General features: G+C 34.9%; 1 protein-coding gene across 2 annotated transcripts in view; it reads right to left on the reverse strand.

Annotated features, from left to right (window-relative positions):
• The window catches only part of LOC145686413 (trypsin-1-like), an 88905-nt gene extending 69561 nt beyond the window's left edge, over positions 1-19344 (reverse strand). For both annotated transcript variants that reach the window (XM_081759707.1, XM_081759706.1), the window contains exon 1: positions 19034-19344. In XM_081759707.1, the coding sequence (XP_081615833.1) occupies positions 19034-19093 (60 nt within the window). In that variant the 5' untranslated portion in view covers positions 19094-19344. The remainder of the gene's footprint in view (positions 1-19033) is intronic.
• Between the last annotated feature and the right edge of the window lie 4115 nt (positions 19345-23459).

Genomic DNA, 23459 nt, shown 5'->3' on the forward strand with positions numbered 1-23459 from the left:
GGAAGATATATTTTATGGAGAAATAAAAATATAAAAGTTTAAAAAATTGGTATTTATTTATTTCTAAAAATCTACAAACATCTACTTTTTTTCTTTTTCATTATGTTTTCTACATGTTTTTTGACAAGCTTATCATTATTTTTTATTTTTTTATGATTAAACATTGCAATACATTTGTCAAATGAAACACCACGTATCATATAATACAGAAAATATAATACAAAATATCCACACATGATAGAATGATTATCTTGAACTTGTACAGTATTTACAAAATAGAGTTTACAATTCCTTTGTAGGAACTGTTGAATTAGTTTAGGCACACCCTGTGCCAGAGAATCAAAATAGTATCCATGTTTATTGTTATTGATATAGATCGCTACCCAATGGCTACCAGGTAAATCAGACTTGTCCAAATTAATAATCAGTCCTACAGGGTGTTGAACAAGTATAGGTAAACGATCAATGGGATAAATTCCAGTCACATTTGCAGCGGTAATACAGTCCTTTAGTAACACTTGTAATAATTGATCACTATACATGTTTATTAGTCTATTTCATCCTTACTTTCCTCCTCTTGTTTTATTTTTGATGGAACATACGTTGCACTATTTGAATTTACGTATAAAACATAACCATAGACTTTTAAGTATTCGACATATAATAAAGCTTCACGCACACAACACTTAAATTGTCCAAATCTATGTTTTAAATAAGCACAAGAGTAAACATGAAATCCCAAGGAAGACGCTTTTGGGCACTGTAAATCTTCTAAATTCACAACAGTCCGTTCCAATAGTTGCTGCAGATAGTCCTGACGTGTTTTACCATAAGTATACAAGGTACAGGTATTAGCACAATATTGTTTCAATATAGTAGGTAACAATGAGTAATCTACATCGCCATTGTACCAGTCAATACCATAATCATGTTGTGAAAGTATGAGCGGCACACGTAATTCATGTAATGGATATGGTGGTTTAAAAATCCAGCTTTGTACAAAGGGGATATCAGGATTTACAATTGCAAGTTCCTTAATAATAACATGATCATCATTATCGTTGAACGCGGAGAAGTGAACAATAACCCTCATGGCACTCAAATGACGAAATTTTACATTGTATGATCAGTATATACATTCCTGTCTTTATCGATTTGAATGAGAGAGTCAAATTGAGCGTACACAATACATGTGATGGAATTTTGTAGAGGTTGAGAAAATGATAATTTTAAATTGACAGGGGAATCACGTATGACATCCCACGTAGAATCATCTAATGTTCCTGTTGGAGATAGAATGAACGGGTACAAAGTGTATCCATGTCGAAATTCTTCACGGGAAATTGTATGTGAATGATCTTGATAATATATACCGGTACCGGAAAACAGAGTGGAATATGTTTGAACATATAATCCATTTTCAAAATTAGGAGTGAGGGGTGTCGGTGGAAATGATTTTGAACCAACTTGTAATTGCAGTTTGTTAACGTTAAAATGTTGAAATTCAAAAGGATTTACATGTGGTTGACCATTAAATGCAGCGTTTGATACAAAACCTATAACAACACCTTTTGGTACTTTACCCAAAAATAAATTATCGAGATTATATGAACTTACTTCTGCGGGAATGGTATAGGTACGAGTTTCAACACGAGTAAGAGGTATGCTGGCCGGAATGTGTTCCATGCCAGCATTGATTTGCATAGCTAAGTCGGCAGCAATATCTAGACGCCGCACGTGAAGTGTTACGTCTTCAAGTTTGACTTTATATGCTGTATTTTCAGCAGACATTAAACAAAACGTATCTTTTGTACGATGTAATTTTACACGTAAGCTTACTTTATTACTAAGCATACATCCCACACCGGCAATATCAGCATGGATACGGCCATACATATCGAATGATGCACTATTTCTAACATACTGGGCACGATTTGTAAATCCTGTATTTGCATTACCTAATACATTAAATTGGTTTGCAGTATCTTTATACCATAATCCCCCAGTTAAATGGGTTCGAGCGGCATCACTACCATAATTTAATAATGTTTCGATATAAGCACGGTATGGATATGAACCAGATGATGAACTAATTAATTTATCGTTTAATAAAACATCAACTTGACTAAATAACGAATGAAGAAAATTATTTACAGGTGCAACAATATCCGCCGCAACTAAATTTGTATTATCGTTTTTTGTAATTTTACATTTTACATAGAGATACAAATATGCAGTGTGAATAAAATCACCAGTTTCACCAGGTACAACAAATTCAATTGGTCCTTCTGACGATAAAGTAGAAACCGGACGATATTCAACAGTGGAAGATGACTCAATAGCAGTTTGAGTCATTGGAATAGTAAACAAATCAAGTTCACTTGTACAACATTCAGGACTACTTCCACTGAGTAAAGCCATGATTAACTAAATATATCACCGGAATATTTTCGATTACGTTTGACCGGAGGACCGAATTGTACAATAGCAGGAGCCTTACGTTTTCGTGGACGTCTCTTACCACTACCGGTTAACAACTGACTAAGTTTATTTGCAGCTTTAGTTTTTAATGTTTCTCCAGCTTCTTCTACGCGAGCACGAACGGATTCTTTAAATGGACGGTCTTCTAGTACATCACCTGCAACTTGTATACCGGTTTGTAACGCTTGCCGGCCTACAGCTTTGGCACCTTGTTTTAATAAAGGTAATGCAAAACGAAATAAACCTTTAAAGAAACTACCAATCCCATGACCCCGTTGATAAACTGGACCTGAAAAGAAGGGAAGGCCACGTCCCCGCTGATAATACGTATGTTGCTTTTTCATTTTCCAGGAGAACGTTTAAAATGAAGTGTCACTGTCAATGTCCCGGAACGAAATGGTAAATTTCGTCCTGCGTGGTCCTTTAGTAATATTTCAACACTGTTAAAGCAAAATTTAGAGAGTGGTATATAGTGAATATCTTGATATCGTAACGTTTGAACTTTTCCATAAGTCATATTGCCAACAGTTGCAATACGTAGTAAGGGAGCTTGCGTATCTCCCACCAATTGATATTCAATAAGATCAGTATACACAAAAATTTGAAAAGGATATCCAATATCTAAGTATGGTTGTTTAAATCCCTGTTTTTGAATAATGAGATCATTTTTTTCATGAAAACCTAGTTGTATAGCCAAAGTAGGTGAAAGTGTTATAAATTCAACGTTTGGTTCAGAAGTAACATGAATAATATTGGAAGCGTTAAATCGTATAAATTCTGAAACTTTATTTAATTCTTCCAGTATGTGTTCAATGTTTGCATAATATCCAGGAGTAATTTTACTTTTCATAATTTCATGACCTTCTAATTTGTACCAAACGATATTTTCATCTTCGGTGACATTATGACACGTTAAAGGAATATGTATTTCACTTAATCCGATACACCAATCCGTATCTGTTAAAAGTACAGTATTTTTCAAATTATTAATGAAATGGGTTGGACTATTTTTAGGATAAACGTCTGTACTTGCATTTGAAACCAGTGTAATGTAGAAACTGTCTTCGATGCTTTCAGAAATCATTTTCGTTTAAAGTGAAGTGTCAAGTTCGAAGTTCCAAAACGAAATGGTAAGTTTATACCGAGTTCATCTTTTAAGTTTACTTCTATCGTATCAAAATATTTCTTTTCAACTTTCACGTACTGCGGGTTATGAAATAAAATATTTTTGATTCGTCCATACCGCTCGTAAAATATACTAATTTTACGAAGTAAAGGTCCAATTTCTTCTTGTTGTTTTACAATATCCACACATACGTTAACTTCTGTTGGAATATTATAATCAAGGTTACAGGGATATTTTCCCTGAGGAGCCAGAAATTGTTCCCTATGTTGATCTTTTATATACACCACTGAATTATAAAAATTTGAATTTTCATTCATAAAACCGAGTATATGTTGTAAACCTTTTGTTATGTCTAGAATACACCGATCACGTGACCGGAAGGAATGTTGAATATACACTTGATTCTTAAAATAATTATATTTTATTATACGTACTTTCTCGGGAATTAGATTTAAGATGGCTTTAATGGATGCATAATATCCCTCCGTTACTTTAACAGGATATCGAATATATTCACCATCAATAAATGTATCGATTGTAATTTGTTCACCCGGACCAACATTATAAAAACTCCACGGTATATTAATTTGTGTTAAGCCCACAACCCACTCTCCGTCCGTTAAATCTATGGCCCTTGCAAGTTTTACTCGAAATGAGGATGTTGTATTATCAAAAAGTGTACTACTTGCATTGAAAGGTAACGTCACGTAAAAACCGTGTTTCAATGACGAATTCATTATGCAGACTGAATACTAGATACTCGAATCCACGAATTCATACTTTCTGGGTAGCCTAACCATTTTACGAAAACCCACCCCTTCTTACGTTGAAGAACTTTTTCAATTAAATAGGTTTTGTTTGAGCTTAGAAATATTTTTTGTAATTCTTCAGCATAAAATATTCCTTTAATTTCATCACCATTCCAGTCTTTTAATTTATAAGTTACAGGATTTGATTTTATACATTTATCAACGAGAAATATTTCTCGAGACCAATTTGGCAAATATCCTTTTTCAAGCTTATGTTTATATTTAGTAATACGAACATAATCTCCTGCTTGAAATTTACAAGTTAATTTCTTCTTATGTACAATCTTTCCGTACAGCGTATTCCACACTTGATTGATATTTGAATCATTTACTTCTGCGGGTGCCATTTTAATAGTTGAATGATAACTATGATTATAATTGTGTACAATTTGATCCAACACATCAATGTACCGATACGTATTTTCTGCAGTAAAATAACGATATATTTTACTTTTAATGGTACTAATTACTCTTTCTACTAACGCACATTTCATTTCCGAATGTACACTATAATGATTAATCCCAAAATCTTTAAACACTTTCTTTACATGGCGATTATAAAATTCTGACCCTAAATCAGTTTGAACGTGAACCAGTAATGGCACTTGGTTTAAAATTGAAGTTATTGCACTAGTCATTTCAGGCCCTTTTTTTGTTTTCACAGGAATGCAATACAAGTACCGTGAAAAAATGTCAATTGCACATAAAATATAGCGATATCCGTCATTATACTTTGCAATATTTTGCATGTCCGCCAAATCGCATTGTAATGTTTCATTAGGACCACTAACATAATATTGTTTCCGTGGAAATGTTTTTCGTATTGGAGCGTGCATTGTATATGCATCTTGTGATGCTAACAATTTTTTTATTTTCTCTCGGGATAATTTTGTTTTACGTTCTAATGTACTAACACTGGATAAAGATGCAGGATCTGAATACTTGTAATAGATTTTTGATAATTTTGTCATTTCTTATTTTACATTTTATATTCTTTCCAATACCGAAATACGTTAGCTGCAATTGCGGGAGATACTGCAGTCGAAGAATAATACCGTTTTCGAATTTTACTGCCAGTCACTTTCGGGGTTGTAAAAGCAGGTGAAGGCGGTCCTGGTGTACGTGAACTAATAAATTCCCGAGGAACATTAATATCATCCAATAACGTTTTAAATGACTGTAATCCTACTGGTTGTGTTGAATATTTCCGTGTACGAACGACATCATTTACTAAATCGATAATATTGGAACCGGGAATGATATTTCCATCGATAGCTACTGTACCTGTTTGATCCCACGAGATTTTCTGTGAATTAATGAGTTGTTTAAGTAATAAATCCGTTTTCCTTCGAAGTGTTTTTGGTACTGATTGTAATATGTCGGGTACAAGAGTTAAAATACCACTATCTGTACGACTACTTGCATTTTCTGAGTCAACAATGGGTAGGGCAATAGGAATTTCCGGTGTGGGACCCGATTTATAATGTAAATATTGATGTAATACTTGCTGATACAATTTCCATTTTTGTTCTCTACTCAAATCTGTACGATGTAAGATTTCGCTCATATCTTTATCTAGTCTTGATTGATATGCTTCATGCGTCTTTAAATTAGATTGTATTCTATGAAGTGCATTTTCTGGAACTAATAGCATTTTACGTAATTCCGACATGTTATCTTCCAAAAATTGTTGAGGCTAAGGCACCAATGAGTGGCCCGAGAATTAATGGAAGTAATGCACCACCTTTCTGTAGTAATAATTTCTTTTTCTTTTTAAGAGAAAGTTTTGAGGAGAGAGCACGTAAGATCTTCTTATGTCTACGGAGCCTTTGCTTCTGAATTAATGATATGGGGATATTTCCTTTTATAGTATTTTTTGCTACTTGTGATATGGTACGAATCAAATCACCCGGTGCGTTTTGAAGAATAACTTTCCGATCGGATGGCTTGCATTTCGCAAGCGTGCAGAGCGTATTATAATGATGTTTTACCTTCAACATCTTGATGCTAACTAAACATAAAACGGTGTGGCAGCGTTTTTAACACTACTGTACACATGCATTATTTCTCCGGGAAATATATTTGTTCTCAGTCGTAGGGCATCATGTGTTTGTTGTGTAAGATCAAACAATAAATACGTGTGTGGTTTTTGTGTAATTTCCTCAAAGACATTTACGAGTTGTTTGCTTTCACGAGGCATAATTTGTCTTGCTAAATATTCAATTTGTAACTTATCACGTGGATTCTTAAATACCACTATATAATGTGCATTTAAACTAATATCTCGAGCATGCCGGTTTTTTGGAAATAAATTTTGAACAATAAATATTACGGTTAATTTCTTGTGGTGAGCGTACTTGGTAAATAATTTGGCCACATCGTCATTTGTTTCTGATATTAAATCATCTAATATGAGTAATGAATTTTCACTTATATCAAAAGTATTTATATCGGGGATTCCTTCCAGAAAACGTATTTTTGCATCAACGTCCAAGTTTGGTATAACTGCGCCATAACACCATACAATTTCTTTAAAGGAAACATTAAACATATCATTTCTTTCTTTGATTAATCGATTCACAAAGTGAGTTTTACCAGCACGGGAAGGACCAGCTATGAGAATAGTGCACGGATGTTTAAAACGTAACATCTTCGTTGCAAATGACACAATGTGATAGAAACTCTGCTTTTTATCCCAAAAAAAACGAGTCTCTGGCCAATCATTTATGAGATCTATAGCCATACGGAACAGTAACACTTCTTGGCACGTCAGTCACAATGTCAGCGTCTATTCGTCTGCGTTTACTGGTCACCATTCGATGTGTCTTTAGTTCTCTTCGAGAAAAGATGCGCAAATCTGGTTTCCGAACAATTTTGGATGGCATTTCGATTACAGTTGCCTCCCGATTCCCCGTCACTAAATCATAAAAACTATCAAAATTAATTTTATCACTTGTTCTGTGATTTAATGTTATTCCACGTATTTTATAGACATATTTCATTTCCCCACTAGCATTGCGTAAAGCGTAGGCGTAATTCTTTGCACCTAATGCTATTACTTTACGTATTTCCCAACCTTCGGGAACTTCATTTGTTAACCCACCCAAATACGAACTTAATTTTAATGGGAGTTGCTCATCTTTTCTTTGTATAAACATGATACTGTCCGTATCGCAATAGATTACATTCTGTTCTCCAACACTTGTTAGTAGATCATACAACCACAGTCGTGCCCATGAGGTTATAAATGCTGCCAGCACAACATTTGAAAATGCTAATGGGATATTTTCACTCTCACAGTCTTTATATTGAACAATTAAATGAGTTTCACCAACTGGTGTTACAGCTTGAATTTCATATTTAGGATCTGTTAAAATTTTTAAAAAATCCTCTGCTGTATCAACCATTGTGCACTGTGAAAGGTCTGTTCTTTGTCCCCATTTCCCGTACAGCGAATTCAAAAACAGTTTCGCTGTACTGCGCAGGCCTGGATTATATTCTATGTTCTCATAATTTAACTGTATTCCCTCATGCCTGAAATATTCTTGAATGTACTTTTCCTGCTCTTCTTTTGTAGTGCATTCTGCAGGAAAGCCTGAAGCTTCTTGTTTCATTTGTAAAAAGGATTTCACATATGACCCAAATAATCCTTCACAAACATCTTTTTCCGGGACTAATAAATCAAACTCCCACATTTCATGAATTTCAATTAGCTCATACCCATTGTCTAATGCTTTGTGCAGTTCGTGGGTACAAAACGTACCGGTAATGATACGTTCAAGATCTATGTGCGTACATTCATCATCATTTTGTTCATCCATGCACGATTTACACAATCCAAAGATTAATCTTCCTCCCGTAACATAAGGGAGGATTGGAAAATATAAATCGGAGGGTGGAAGAACACTGCATTTTACAAGTCCATGAATGTTTCGCACATTGGGGAAATTGGGGCCATTGTGTACTTTAGGTACATTCACAGGCATGCCTCGTTTACACATTGTTGCGGGATAAAGCGAGGTGACATCTACGTAAACTACGTATTCGTCCTCTGCACAGTCTACATATAACTTAAAATTTTCTGTTCTACCTCCTTGATAGGCAGATTTCGGAATGAGAGGATCACGAATATGTTTGCACCGTTGTTCGAGGATCTTCTGTATATGTTTATCACGTTTTACCATTGCATCCCATTCACATTCCCAAATTTCTATTAAATTATAACCTAATTTTTTCAAATAGTTGCGGCAGTGCACTGTTTGTTCGTATCTCTTTTCAAAAGTGTTGTACGCACCATTTTCTTTGCATAAAATGCTATTTCTATTATCTTTATAACAGCTTTTACAGGAATGCCAGTAACATCCCATGAACTGATATATAGTGTTTGTTTTAGCGTCAAAACCATCGACTTTATATCTGCCAAACCGTTCCTCCAACGCATTATTCGAAGTAACAATAGATCTCTTTGTTACATGTTCCATATACTTCAACCATTTTAATGCTTTAATACTCTGTTGTTGGGTAAGTTGGAACCCGTTTGGAGGAATAACTGGAATTGTGTTTTCAATCAGGTGATGGCACCGGTACGTCAACATTGCTAGACTAGCGATTGTTGGCTGGAAATGAAACATTGAATACCATTTGTTTTCTCTTCAATCATGGAGGTAAATTTAATTACTGCCTCCGCCAATATACGCACATCGTTCCGGCAGTACTCCAACAATTCTTTCTGAAAATCAAAAATATCACCATTCCGTACTCGCTCTTCATGCCACAGCATAAGTTCTGCCCGGTCTGCCGTACTACGTGAGTCTGGGTCATAATAATGCAATGCCGGCCATTCTCCAACATAATTTTGATGTTCCTCTGTATTAAAGAGATATGGAAAATCTCCTTTTTTCAATTCAACATTCAATCCTAAGGTTTTCGGTAATTTGGATAATTTTACACCAAGATAAAGAAAAGTGTCCCGAAAATAAAAACGATTACTAATACTAATTTGAAATATCTTTTGACCGTGCATAAGAACATGTGGAGTTATTTTTTGTTTCTCAATAAGTGTGCGAACACAAAATAGACCATCATATCGCGAATTATTGTGAGCAAGTGCCACAATGATCTGATACTCTGGTCTTTCCATAAGCACATGTTCAATAAACGCCTCCATGGTTGTGAAAGAAAACATACGGTTCCCGGATATTTTATCTCCGCACTTGAAACACAAACTATCTACTCCTGTATTTATGCAGTGAAAACATACATTCAAACAACAACATAAATTTACAGCATGCTCCCGTTCACCTTTCTCATTTGGTGCTAATAGCATGGTTTCCACATCAAATATAATATACAAAAACCGTTCAGTGCGTTTTAGCTTACACTTTTGAACGAAACATCGATGGCCAACAGTTACGTGCACTTTACAAAGACTACAATAGTAGTCGCCACATACATGAGCCGATTTTCTTTTTCTCACATCATAAATTACACCACATGCGTTACACAATTTTACGTAATCACATGTGGATTTCTTTACTTTATTTAGTGTTAAATGGTTATTAAAGCAAATGCCTTCAGCAAAGTTTCTATTACATTGTGTACAATGTACCAATTTCGCGGTAGTTTCTTTACCATGAAAATGTTCACAGTACGAACATCTCATCAGGCATTGGTGAGCACTACGATCTGATCTAAATCCTTCCAAGCACGAAAAGCAAAACTTCTTCTTACCCATAAACGAAGTAATATTCTTAATGGGCTGGAAATGGCCCACAGTATCCCCTCTCTGATACAGAATAAATATCTTTTTCTCTGCATTTATTCCTGGGTAGCGTACCACAGGTGTTCTGGAATTTTCCGGTAATTCATATACTACAATTTGATAATTCTTTTTCACTAAATAATTTTGAAATGCAACTACATCTTCTAAATCAAATCCCTGTTTCCGTTCAACGTACATTTTCGCATCGTTACACAATTGTTGTGCTTTATTTTCCCAGGTTTTGCGTGTAGGCAGGGTCATATTGTATAGTGCATCCTTACTCTCTTCATGTTTCGTAATCCAATATACTATGGATTTTGGCAGACAAAGAAAATCGCTAGCCTTTGTGGCCACCACATGATCCTTGAGAAAAATACTCATTTCTGCATATTTTCTTACCGCTGCGCGTTTAGATATACCCTGTCCGTGTAATCCATCAACGATATCAAACCGGAATTCTAATTGATTTCCTAAAAGAAATGATTCATTGCTATTTAATACGTTCGCCACCGTTCTAAGAACCACATCAGTATTCAAATTTTGACGTTTTCGCCATGGAACAAACACTTCTTTATTCAGGAGATCTCTGTCGGAATTTATTCTTAAACCGACAAAATCGTGGGGACGTGTATCCCTCAGAACGGTAGAAAGCGCATAATCCATCATGGATGTAATATAATCCATGGGATTTGTAATTATATGTTGCACCGTTGGTTTTACAATAATTTCCACCCCTTTCATATTGAAACGCGGGTACTCTCTCACATTTCTCCCCACAATTTCAAACATATTACACTCTCTTTCATTTCCTCCATACCCTCGCAATGGAGGGTGCTGAGAAGTTGTGGGCCGCATATCTTCTGAATAATGTGCATTATTCAGACGATCAACACGCGCATTTTCTTCCTCAATTTCTTGTAATTTTTGCCACAACACCTCTGTAAAGTCAGATTCGGAATTTTGAATTTCTACTGGTTCATCCAAATTAATTTCATTTAATAGTGCCCAATCAATATGTAATGAGTCATCATCATCATCATGTTCTGATTGAACATTTTCTCGATTTCCCGTAAATGAAAAGAACGCGGATACACTTTTGTCACTCACTCGCTCTAACTGCCCCTTCTCAGAAGCCATATAATTTAAATATGACATAAATGCCGCATCATACAGTCGATCTTCACGGAAAAATCCGTGGTCAAAAAGCTCTATAATGTCCGCTGCTGAGCGAACATTATTCAGTATGATATATTGATTATTTTTATAATATAGGTACAAAAGCGATAGTAGATCACTTACAATTTCAGACGATCCAACATACCCTGCTGCTTGCAGGTCCACTACTTGTTGCCACGTATGTAAAACACGTTCAGCACTATCCAAGCCTCTCAGTCTTCCCTGGAAAATGGTTTCATCAATCACGTTAAATTCCTCAAAGTAAAACTCCATTTTTTTCTGTAAAATACAAGACAAAAAAGTGCAATCAATATATGTATACAATGACTTGACAACCTGAAAACAAGCAAAATTTTGAAAATAATAATAATAATAATAATAATAATAATAATAATAATAATACTTACCGAATATTAGTTTATCTCTGTTTAAGTGATGATCCAATTGAAATCCACGTCGCTCTCTGCTTTTTCTCGTTTCTATCACTTATATGCTTCAGCACCTAAAACAGAAAAGAAAAAAAATGCAATTAGTTACCGTATTACGACTTTTCAAATTACAAAATATAATATTCAACGTAACACTAACGCTCAACCATATTGGCTTTGCATGTAAGAGAGCCATGGTTCGATTCGCGATGCAGATTCTGTTAACTACCTATCCAATATAAGTTTGTAAAATATAGCATTTATAACTGAAAAAAGTCTACAGTACAAGCAAGCGTGCGGTTCTCCACGTAAAATAGCCCTGGTTCGAATTCCGGCAGTGTCATGACTCCCTGCTCAATAAAATTTCCCATATACTTTCTAAATACCTGTTATATCTTACACAATTCATAGCTACATATAAGTAACAACATCTGCTAAGCAAAAGGTTTGTCGTACGGCTTTCACGTGGAATAGCTCTGGTTCGATTCCCGGGAGCGCATTTTGCTAACTTTCTGTACAATATAATTTATATATACCTGTTATGTCATACACAATTCATAGCTATGTATAAGTAACAAGTTCGCACTTCAAGCATAAAATTTAGCGTACGGTTCTCCACCTGGGAGAATACTCATTCGATTCCCGGTGCAATCATTAATGTTGATTCCCTCCATATTACATTATACTATATCTTAGTCACGTTATAATTCCATAAAAGTACACCGAGTCATATCATTTTTCAATGCCGGAAAATCCGCAATCAATTCCCGATAAAACCAAACAGTTCCGTCCCCCTTATACTCCTAACAATTACAATATGTCCCTTTCCCATATAAAAATGAACAAGTATACTACAAGACAACTACAATGTTAGTACTTACCAATCTTCAGTCTCTCCTAGTAGTAAAATATCTTCTTCGCAAAGTTAACACTTGATGTTCCTGCTGTCTTCTTTCTAAATGTACACATCATGCAAATGCATCAGTATTTATATGCCCTTCAATCTTTCTAGAAGTTTCGAGTGTGTTCTTCCCCCTATTCCAACAATAATAAATTTAAAAAAAGATCTGGAAGTTTCCAGTGCTTTCTTTCACTCATTCCAACGATCCAAATTTCTAGCATATTCTCCAGCAGCAGCTGCCGCGTTACATGTGCTGCATATTAATGAATTACCTTGTTCTACGTGTGTGATCTGCATATTTTATTTCCGAAAGGTCTTTTCTGTATTCTGCTTGTCCAATTAACATTTCTTTTTTACCGGAAACCAATTTATTATGTGTCATGTTCTTTATACAACCTCCGGCCGCACCTGCATACATTATGTGTCATTAGTATGCGGAAAAGGGTGTATCCATTTTTCAAACGTGCATTAGGAACTGCTAAAATGTCAGAAATATCGCCCAAACTGCCTCATTAATATGGGCGAGTAGTTTTCCCACAACTACTTCGCCTGTAGTACTTAGCACTAATATTCTTTAATTTTATAGTTATACAAAACAGATTACTGCTAGTATGCATCAAAATAATGTCAATTGCTTTCCGTGTCCACATACTCAATTTTAGTGCCACCGCATAGCCATTTTCGTTTGTTTTATTTGATATAATGTTGGATAGAAATAGAACAAGTTCTAATTTAGAGCAGTTGTGTCAAATGTTGTAACCAACCAAAAGTTGCATACAACTTGGTATCATAAATGTTCAAATTCCACTTTGATGAAATATTTGATACAATATATGATGGAATGTTCGTCTATAGCGTATTTAAAAAAGTTGAGAATGTCTCCATTTCCCGTTTCCAGCCTATTTTAAAGAAAAATTCCCGCATTCCCACCAGTGCTCAGAATTTCGCATTTTACGGGAAATTTCCCGCAAACTGGCATCACTGGCTTGGCTGTGCTTACCACATGACGTCACACGTGTTCGGCATAGTTCGTAATCTCAGTTTGCGGCGCCCCCCTGGTTATGAATAACGAAGACTGGCAGCAAAATCGACTATTGTTATTTATTTTTAATTCTACAGAAACAAATAAGAAGAATATGAAACTCACAAATAGATTTTCAAACTCTTAGGCGTCGATTAATTTAAAACATTTACAGTTCCTTCATGTTTTAGACAATGTAAAGAGTCTGTATTGTAAGTTGCATTAAGAGACTTTCTAGAGGAACAACATAGAGACTTTTCAATCAATTCGGAGTCCGGATCTGTTGGTAAAAGATCATCTTTATACCTAGAAGCTCATTTTTCCTGCCATTACACTGTCTTCTACTATAAATGGTTCATGTACATTCAGGGTAACAGTGTGAAAAATATTCACTTCATGGCATCAATAAAAAAAAAAAAAAAAAAAAAAAAAGAGTTGTAGTGTAGGAAACTAAGTCACAGATGTTTACAAAGAGTTGCAACGAGCGTTGTCTTGATACATTTTCTTCAAATTTTACATTTTTGCTGGAAGAAAACGCTCCTGCACTAGTCGAAAAAAAAACTTTTTCCCTGGCGAATAAAATACCTGATTCTAATAGAACTTTTCATGTAGAATTCGAATACAGGTAAGTAAGTGTTCATTTATTAAGAAGATACCACTCACTTCTTTTGTATTATTTATTAAGTAGACATAAAACTGTGTTTTAGTGCAGTTCCTGTTTCTGTATCACTATATACAAATAGCAAGTTGAGACAAAAAAATCTTATAAACTACTTTTGGGAGAGAATTTCCAACAAAATCACTCTAGAAATTTCCTCATACAAAAATGGCGACATGGTGTACACATCATTGAAAATATGTCTTATTGAAAGTCCAATGAGGTATAAACCGTGCTTATATTGTAATTTTCGTGGAAGTTATATGTGATTTTATCTGCACTAATGAATATGGTAAAATGAACAGTACACATAGCATATTTTTATATAAATATGTTTATTTCTCTAGAAAGAATAATGCGATTCTTATGAAACTTAGAGGGCTTACTAAAGCTAACATATAAATCAAGCTAACATACAATATAGTTTGTGTATTTATATACCTAAGGGTACCGGAGCTACACGTACAAAAATTGTAACAAAAAAAAAGGAAATTTGAAGGGAAATTTCCTGAAAATCCATCTGTTACTTGCAAACTGAAGGTGATGGAGAAAAGCTGATGGGAGATTCGAATTCTACGTGAAAAGTTCTATTAGAATCAGGTATTTTCATGTCTGTGCCAAAATCTTATTGACTTGTGTTGTCCCAGCTTTTGCAAAAATTGTTTCAGCTTCTATTCGCTGTAATTACCCCACAACATAGCATAATGGGATAAATCATATATTTTTTAATATCACCAATAACTAGTGTGATTTGTATAGTGCTTTGGAACTTAGAAAATGGCTAGCTTAAAAATTAACGCCAGGCGCAGTGCTATGAAATCTTAGTGTGGCGGTTGAAAGTAGTTTTTTTTTATTGTTTATAACAGCTATTAAGATAATTTTAAAAAATTATTATGTGTTGCATTGTGTAGATGTTACACTAAATAATATATATTATCATAAATTAAGCTATAAAACTGACTTACTCGTATATATAAATTATAGGTTCTTATTATAATTCTCTCAAAATATTCCATATTGAATGATATTGTTAACATATTATTTAGTATCACAAATATTAAAAGTTATCTAAAAGAATGCCAATTGGTCTCAAAGAAAGATAGGGGTCTTTTTTAAACCATTGAACACAGAGGCATGGAATTTTAAATCAGATGGTAATTGATACTCAGTAAACGAGTACTGCATTCATTTAAGTTAATTCAAAACCTGTAATCCTGAGAAGGTATGGGAAGTAACAAGCATAATTCCTCATCCATGTTCCTTCTCAAAACATGAAATGTGAGTTTTACGTCCCACGGTTATGCCGGTTAGGCTAAAGGAGACAGTGATGATGAGAAATGAATGAAAATGGTGGAATGAAGAAAGTGGGAGGAAACGGAAGAACCCCGAGAAAACCCACGAGCGCGGTGTTTGTCCACCACAAAGTCTACATGGCGCGAGCTGGGATCGAACCAGGGACCCCAAGCACCGGAGGTGAAAGCTCTACCACTGAGCCACCGCGCCCCACCTTCTCAAAATTGTACAGAAAGCACACTATTTGGTATGTAGTTTTTTTTTTTTTTTTTTTTTTGGACAAACATAATAAAATATCTCATTCATTTCCATGAATGTTAGGAGAACGGAAGAATAATTCATATTGCGAAGGAGAACCGAATTTAATATTGCTGATGTTGAGAGTGACCAGAAATGTTTTTCGAACTGTTACATAGATATGATATATAGATAATGCGTTCCACGAATAATACTAAGGCCCGTCTCCTGAAGAAACCAAGGCAGATAGAAACATGAAACCTTTTGTAACCTTCAAAGGACATAAAATACAACATTATGTTGAAATGGAAAACTTCCCATGAGTACGCTTAAGGGGGTTACGGGGGCTAACTCCAAAATTTTAAATAGCAACCCCCACCGTGTTGTACCTCGTTTGAAAGGTGATCATGTGTAGTGACCAGTTTTAGAAACTACAAGTCTCTAGCTTGTACCTATCCAACATGGCGGCCATCCGTATGTACGGTCGAAGTACGTTCCACGCATAACACTAAGATCTGTCTCCTGAAGAAACGAAGGGAGATAGAAACAAGTATGAAACATTTTGTAACTTGAAGGGATACAAAAGACATTATGCTGATAAGGAAAATCGGCTATCAGAGGGGCCTAAGGGGGTTACGAAGGGTAACTACGAGTACTTCGACCGTACTTACGGATTTCAGCCATGTTGGATAGAGACACGATATAGCGACAAGCAGTTTCCAGAACTGATCTCTACACGTCATTAGCTTTCAAACGAGGTAACTCACGATGGGAGTTGCTATTTAAAATTTTATAGTTATCCCCCGTAATTCCATTAAGTCCCCCTCTTGGAGAATTCTCCTAATCAGCATAATGTTATCTTTTATGTCCCTTGAAGGTTACAAGAGGTTTCATGTTTCTATCTGCCTTGGTCTCTTTAGAAGACGGGCCTTAGTGTTATGCGTGGAACGTACTTCGACCCTGCTTTACGGATGGATAGGGATAGGGATACGCTAGCGACATCCAGTTTCCATAATTGGTCTCTACTCGTGATTACTTTTCAAACAAGATACCACACGGTGGGGGTTGCTATTTAAAAGTTTGGAGTTACTCCCTGTAAGCTCTTTGAGTCCACCTCATAGGGGGTTCTCCATATCAGCATAATGTTGTCTTTTATGTCCCTTAAAGGTTTCAAAAGGTTTCATGTTTCTATCTGCCTTGGTTTCTTCAGGAGATGGGCCTTAGTGTTATTCGTGGAACGCACTATATATATATATATATATATATATATATATATATATATATATATATATATATATACAGTGGCGGATCCAGGATATGATCAAGGGAGGGGCTAAACCGTAATTTGTCGTTTTATCCAGTGTAAAGCAGAATTGAAGCCCATTTTATCCAGTGTAAACCTGAGCGTCAAGGGGGGGGGGCTATAGCCCCGTAGCCCCCCCTTAGATCCGCCCTTGTATATATATATATATATATATATATATATATATATATATATATATATATATATATATATATATATATATATATATATATATATATTCTCATTCACTTGTATTAATTACTTCCAAAGCATGGAAAGTAGGGGATTTAATGATTTGTTATACTTTCTTCTAAACTATTGGACATAAATGCATAGTATTTGCAATGTGGAACTTTTTGCTTGAGAGAGTACAGATTAGTCAATATGGAAGTCTTAGAGAGATGGGCGCAAATTACGTCTCACAGTAAAAAATGAAACATTTACTGACTTTTTGTTCTTCTTGTTTCTTAATTTTACTTTACATTTTTATCTTCTTTTTCCTATGTATACAAAACTCAAGATTAAAATAGGATGTTTTTAACACTTATTTCAGAGGATAGAATACTAATAATAGTGCAGGGCTAATTTCATTGTATGAATTGTGTTAATAGGCCTAATGCTACTTTCAGAATTGAGATTTGGATAGGGATTTATACAAGGAGTCAAAGATCTAGGAAATACATAAAACTATTCTAGTTCTTTAGACACACAAATGTCACTAATTAACACTTTCTCACACTTTATTTTGGTAATTTTCTATGAACGTAATAGATTTTCTCCTTATGCTCGCAGATATATTGCAATGTTTTGAGTTTTGCTGTATAAGTTAATAACTAATTACAAACAACAATAAATTTAACAGTTCCCTAGAAACATTTGCTTGTTTGTTGAAGTTTAGCGTCCCTTTTCAGTATACAGACTATATAAGACGTGTAGCTACAGTTTAAGATAGAACCCGACCCATCGTGATTTTCAAATTCCATTGATTTTACACTGGGAATTGAACTCAGAACCACCTCTACCAAAGGTGCATAATACAAGCCACTGGGCAAGTGGGGAGGGTCTCTGGGAAACGACGTGAATGTTTTAGCATTTTAGCTTACTTTGCTTTCGTAATATTTAAAAGAATTCTCGCTAGAGAGAAACATTCAAACTGTAGAGCTACTATACTTTCAAAACGAAAGGTATAAATATCAACGTATATAATTGCTCAGCCACTGAATGCATGTTCTCTCTTAATTTTATTTATTTATATTACTAATGATACGTGTAGACCACTGTTGATCACCAAGGTGAATGGAGAGACTAGGGTATATTTGTCACTTAATAACTGTTGACCCATCCGACCGATCTTGATCAAATTTTCGACATAGATGAGATTCGAGCTTGGGATAGTTTTGTCATTTCACTTTGACGATGCAGCTTAGGAGAGGGATATATATATATATATATATATATATATATATATATATATATATATAATGATCGAAAATGACCGATATTAGTGTCGAATCCATAGTTTTCGGGGTCGCTGAGATGAACAGTGACACTTCCGATGCCATTTAAATTAAAATTCAGCCCCGCAACTTAGGGGAAGGGGACGGGACGCTACATAAAAATGATCGAAAATGACCGATATTAGAGAGCGCATTATTAATAGTAAAAAGTGACTGTCTAACGGAACATATTACTAGATTTTCTTATTTTAACCCAGCGAAACGGGTAATTGACGCTAGCGATTTATATTAGTGCTAAAACGAAAACATAACTATCTAATCTAAGAATTGGTTAAATGTTTCCCCAAGAGTATGACATTTATTTTATGTAATGTATACTTACATGTGAGGATCCTATGTTGAAACCTGTGAAGTAAATCACTGAAAATAACAGAATATTCATCACAAATCTAGATTAATGAAAATATACACATCCAAGTAGGTTAATGTGACAATAGCTTTTTCTAGCTAAACAGGATGAGTAAGCTCGTTAAACCTGACAGGCTTCTTCGATGTGTTATCACAGGCTTAAAAAACTAAAGGTCAACCATGTACTCCAATAGTATTCTGGTATCTAAATGAGACAGAAGCAGTTCCGCAAGAATGTACACTGTCACACGGAAACATATTTTCTGTGCAGTTAACCTTCAGCTATTGATTTAATGCTGTCGGACATGCTAAGAACCAAGAAGACATGTCATTTAATCTCTTAAATGAAAGGAGTCATTTAGTAAATGAAAAGTTCAGCCGAGTTATCGGTTACAAAACTGCATGTACTTTTTCTTAGATAATATTATCATATCAAATGCCATTCGTAACATTCTTAGAAGTATTATCAACTTAGGTAAGCCTGTCTCCCAAACATGGTCGCTTACTCTGAAGAAGAACTCACACTGAAAGTATTTCAGAATAAAATCCTGGGACGAATATTCGGACCCAAGATTAACGGGAATGGGGAATTACGAAAGTTTCATAACGAGGAAGTGCATAATTTGTACCGTTTGCCGAACATTGTTAGGGCCATCAAGTCTAGGAGGCTCAGGTGGGCAGGTCATGTAACCGGAAAAGAACATAGGAACGCCTTCAAAGTTTTAACTGGAAATCCAATCGGAAAAGAAAGACCTGAGATTAATATTAAGATGGATCTCGCAGAAATAGAAGTACAAAGTAGAAACTGGTTCCAATGCAGGGGCGGATCCAGGATGGACTTCTAGGAGCGCTGAGTTGTAATACTGCGCTTAGAGCTACTTTTAAGATTAACAAACTCTGGGATGGATTTTATTTATATATAAAACCAGAAAGTTTCCTTTTCTGGGGGGTGGGGCGATCGACCCGATCGACCTCCTGCCTGGATCCGCCCCTGATCCAATGGGCTAAGGACAGAATCAATGGAGAGCTTTTCTGAATACGGATTGAACTTCCGTGTTCCATAAGCCAGAAAGTTAGTTCAGTTAGTAAGTCTATATCACCTGTAATAACAATATAGATTGCAAAACCTGAAACCATAGACACCAAAAGTCAGTAAATATGTAGGGTCTAGTAGGAATAGTAATAAAAAAAACCTAGTCTTTGAAATTCTTTAAATTAAACTACAACCTTACTAGAAACATACCTAAGTGATCGTCGTGTAATGTGAGAGGGAAGTTCACACTTCCATTATTTTCGCTTCTAGAACTGGTGATATAGTGAACATCATATTGCAGTAACGTTTTTGTCCAGATTTCCTCACCTACCCATTTGACAGACACTGGACGTGATCCGCATTTGGACGAAGGTAGGGCAAGAGAAAAAATTCTGGTCTCACCAAAAATTGAACCAAGGTAAACCAGTCGAAAGGTAGCCGGCTTATTGACTATGCTACTGTGGTTCTATATTTCTTATGAACTATCCGAAATAAAATTCTCCGTCGTTTTATTCTCTTCAAAATAACTTGCCAATACTAAAATTTTGGAATTTAGTTCCAATACATCCATAACTTGCACATCATCACTTGCTGCTAATTTAGAAGATTTCGTGTATAATGTAATGACCCTCACTAATCACTGTTTTGGTGTAAGAGTTGTTCTCCAAAACTCTCCATTGCTTTCTCACTTTCGGCTTCTAGGATACTGTCTTCCACTTAATTTTATTTTAAAGCAATTCCTAATTAATTTCTTTTTTCTCTTATTAACTATTCCCATAACTACTATTCTCTCCCCAACTTTCAGTAACACTTTCTTCTTGATTTTTGTCCCTTCTAACTAGTTTTCATTATTATTTTTCAAATGTATATTTTGAATACCTCCAGTAGGCCTCTTTTTCATCACTCTTTCATAGTCTCTGTTCTTCATCACTGGCACATTAACACAATTCTTTGCGAAAAGAACTCGATGAGTCTTTCATGTAATTTTATTTAACAACTCACAAAATACTCCGTTCTCGTGATACCTCGTCAGTCTTCTTACTTGTCAGTGAAAGTTTTCGGAGAGTTTTCATTATCTCAGCATACTTCAACCTGATAGTTACAATGGACTGATACCGTGAGTTCTAATTGGATTGAGCATTTTCAAAGTGATCTCCGATTCTCCTGTCAATGATGACAGAATATCCCACTTATTTATACTTTGGCCAAAAATTATATACAAATCCTGGAGCGTTGTGAAGTAACTGACAACTTCTTTTACACTTTTGACGACACATCATTGATGACAAGGTTTAAATTATGTACGCGCAGTGAATATATAAATATATAGCTCGTTCCTCAATTTCTTGAAGTCTCTTCTGAACACACGAGTAAAGCATCACTCATCATCACAGCAGCCTCATCATTTCCCTGCCCTCTGGGTTATTCTTTCTTTCTTCTTTTCTTCGCAGACAATCCGAATTTCTCCAAATGACTTAACACTATAGTTGCAAGTCCGGATGCAGTTGTTCTTACATGTATAAATCCTAAAACCCTTTTTCAGTCTCGACCAGTCTAGGAACTTCGTTTTCTAAGCTAGCGTTTATTTCTGTAAAATTTACATAGCGAGTGAATGATGTAACTCATTTAATCTTTCTTTGATAAATCTTAAGTCGCATCAATGATTAATGAGAAAAATGGCACTATTTTAATTTCATTCAACAGATTAGGTTTTAAGTTTAAAGACAGGCAATGGATGATTTGATCTTGAATATCATGGCTGAGATACTTAATCTGACATTCGGGTAGACTGATTACCTGTGCCATTGAGGGTCATATTTAGCTATCAACTGTACGAGAGACAAAAAGTTTCCATCGTAACTTCCATCATGTTCTTTACTGCCTCTAAATGCTTTTTTTTTTTTTTTTTTTTTTTTTTTAATGTGAGCGTAATATCGAAAAGTCTCTCCAGAACCTGGGCCCAAAACTTTGCTTCAAATTTCCTTTCACTCTCCAGTGAATTATCAACGGTTTCATCCATTTTCCACTTATCAAAAACAAAACATGCTGAAATGTGAATCGTTGTCAATCCTGGTGGCTCATTACTTGATTCAAATAATCAACTATTGTGAGAATATAATTCTTTTTCAGGTGTTTTAAAAATTAGTATTTAGAGGCAATGTGCAGGGGGACCTTTAAAAGCCCTTGGGCACTTACGGCCAGGGCCCCCCGCACCGCAGAGTTTTGCGGTTTATAGATCTGGCACTGACTGAGATCTAGCAAAGGAAAGTGACCTTAGTTTTCTTATCATTATTCATTTTTATTTTTCTTTCTGTACTAATTTGGTTTAACACATGTAGTGTATATTCAATTTATTTATATAGACCTATACACAATTGCATTATGTGCTCCGGAGTCCCTACAAATGCTCCGGAGTCCCTACAACTGTTCTTCGCTGGTCATTTTTTTCCAACGCTTACTTGTTAGTTATACGTATGGAGGGGGGATTTTGAGTAGTTAAAAAAGTACAAAATCGAAAGAGTAATTAATAAGTTGCCATAGAAAGTATCAACGAGAAGCTATTACCAAGGTGGGATAATTACATGTATAAAAAAATAATAAGCTTTTGTATATGACGCGTAAAACATGTAAAATACGTAAAGCACGTAAAAAAATCAGAAACAAATCTACAAATTAAAATAAATTGTATTTTGCGTTCTTTACTGTATGGTTTGGTACAAACAAAAAGGCTTTCAAAAGTTCCTTCCAAAGTTGTATGGATTTTCGCTCGGTTTGGCAATTTTAAAACTAATATATTGAGTTCCTAATGTAGCCTTGCTTTTATAAGTAACAAATAAGTATTACGATTTGCATGATTTTCTTTATGAAACATTTCATAATATATTGTGGTATACAGACAAAATCTCGTTGCTGAAACTTCACAGCCCTAAACTTTCACGTGGGCAAAACCTCGCGGACCAAAATCTCGCTAGCTACAAGCTCGTATAGATAAAAGTTTGCCATTAAAACATGGTTATATAAGAGTTTCTCATATGAAAGTAATAATAATAATAATAATAATAATAATAATAATAATAATAATAATAATAATAATAATAATAATAATAATAAATAATAATAATAATAATAATAATAATAATAATAATAATAATAATAATAATAATAAAGAAGAAGAAGAAGAAGAAAAGGCTTATATTAGATACTAGAAGCGAAAAAATGATTGTTCAAAATAAATGGATAAATAATTATAAAATAAACCCAAATTAAGAGAATTCTTATCCATTAAATCTAATTAAACTGTTTGTTGACAGTGAATAGCGAATCCCATCAGGGATTTACAATTATCCCCAGATCACAAACCTTAAAG

Source organism: Thermobia domestica, chromosome 5 (genome assembly GCF_964235325.1).
Source record: "Thermobia domestica chromosome 5, izTheDome1.hap1.1, whole genome shotgun sequence".
In the NCBI taxonomy this organism is placed as follows: Eukaryota; Metazoa; Arthropoda; class Insecta; order Zygentoma; family Lepismatidae; genus Thermobia; species Thermobia domestica.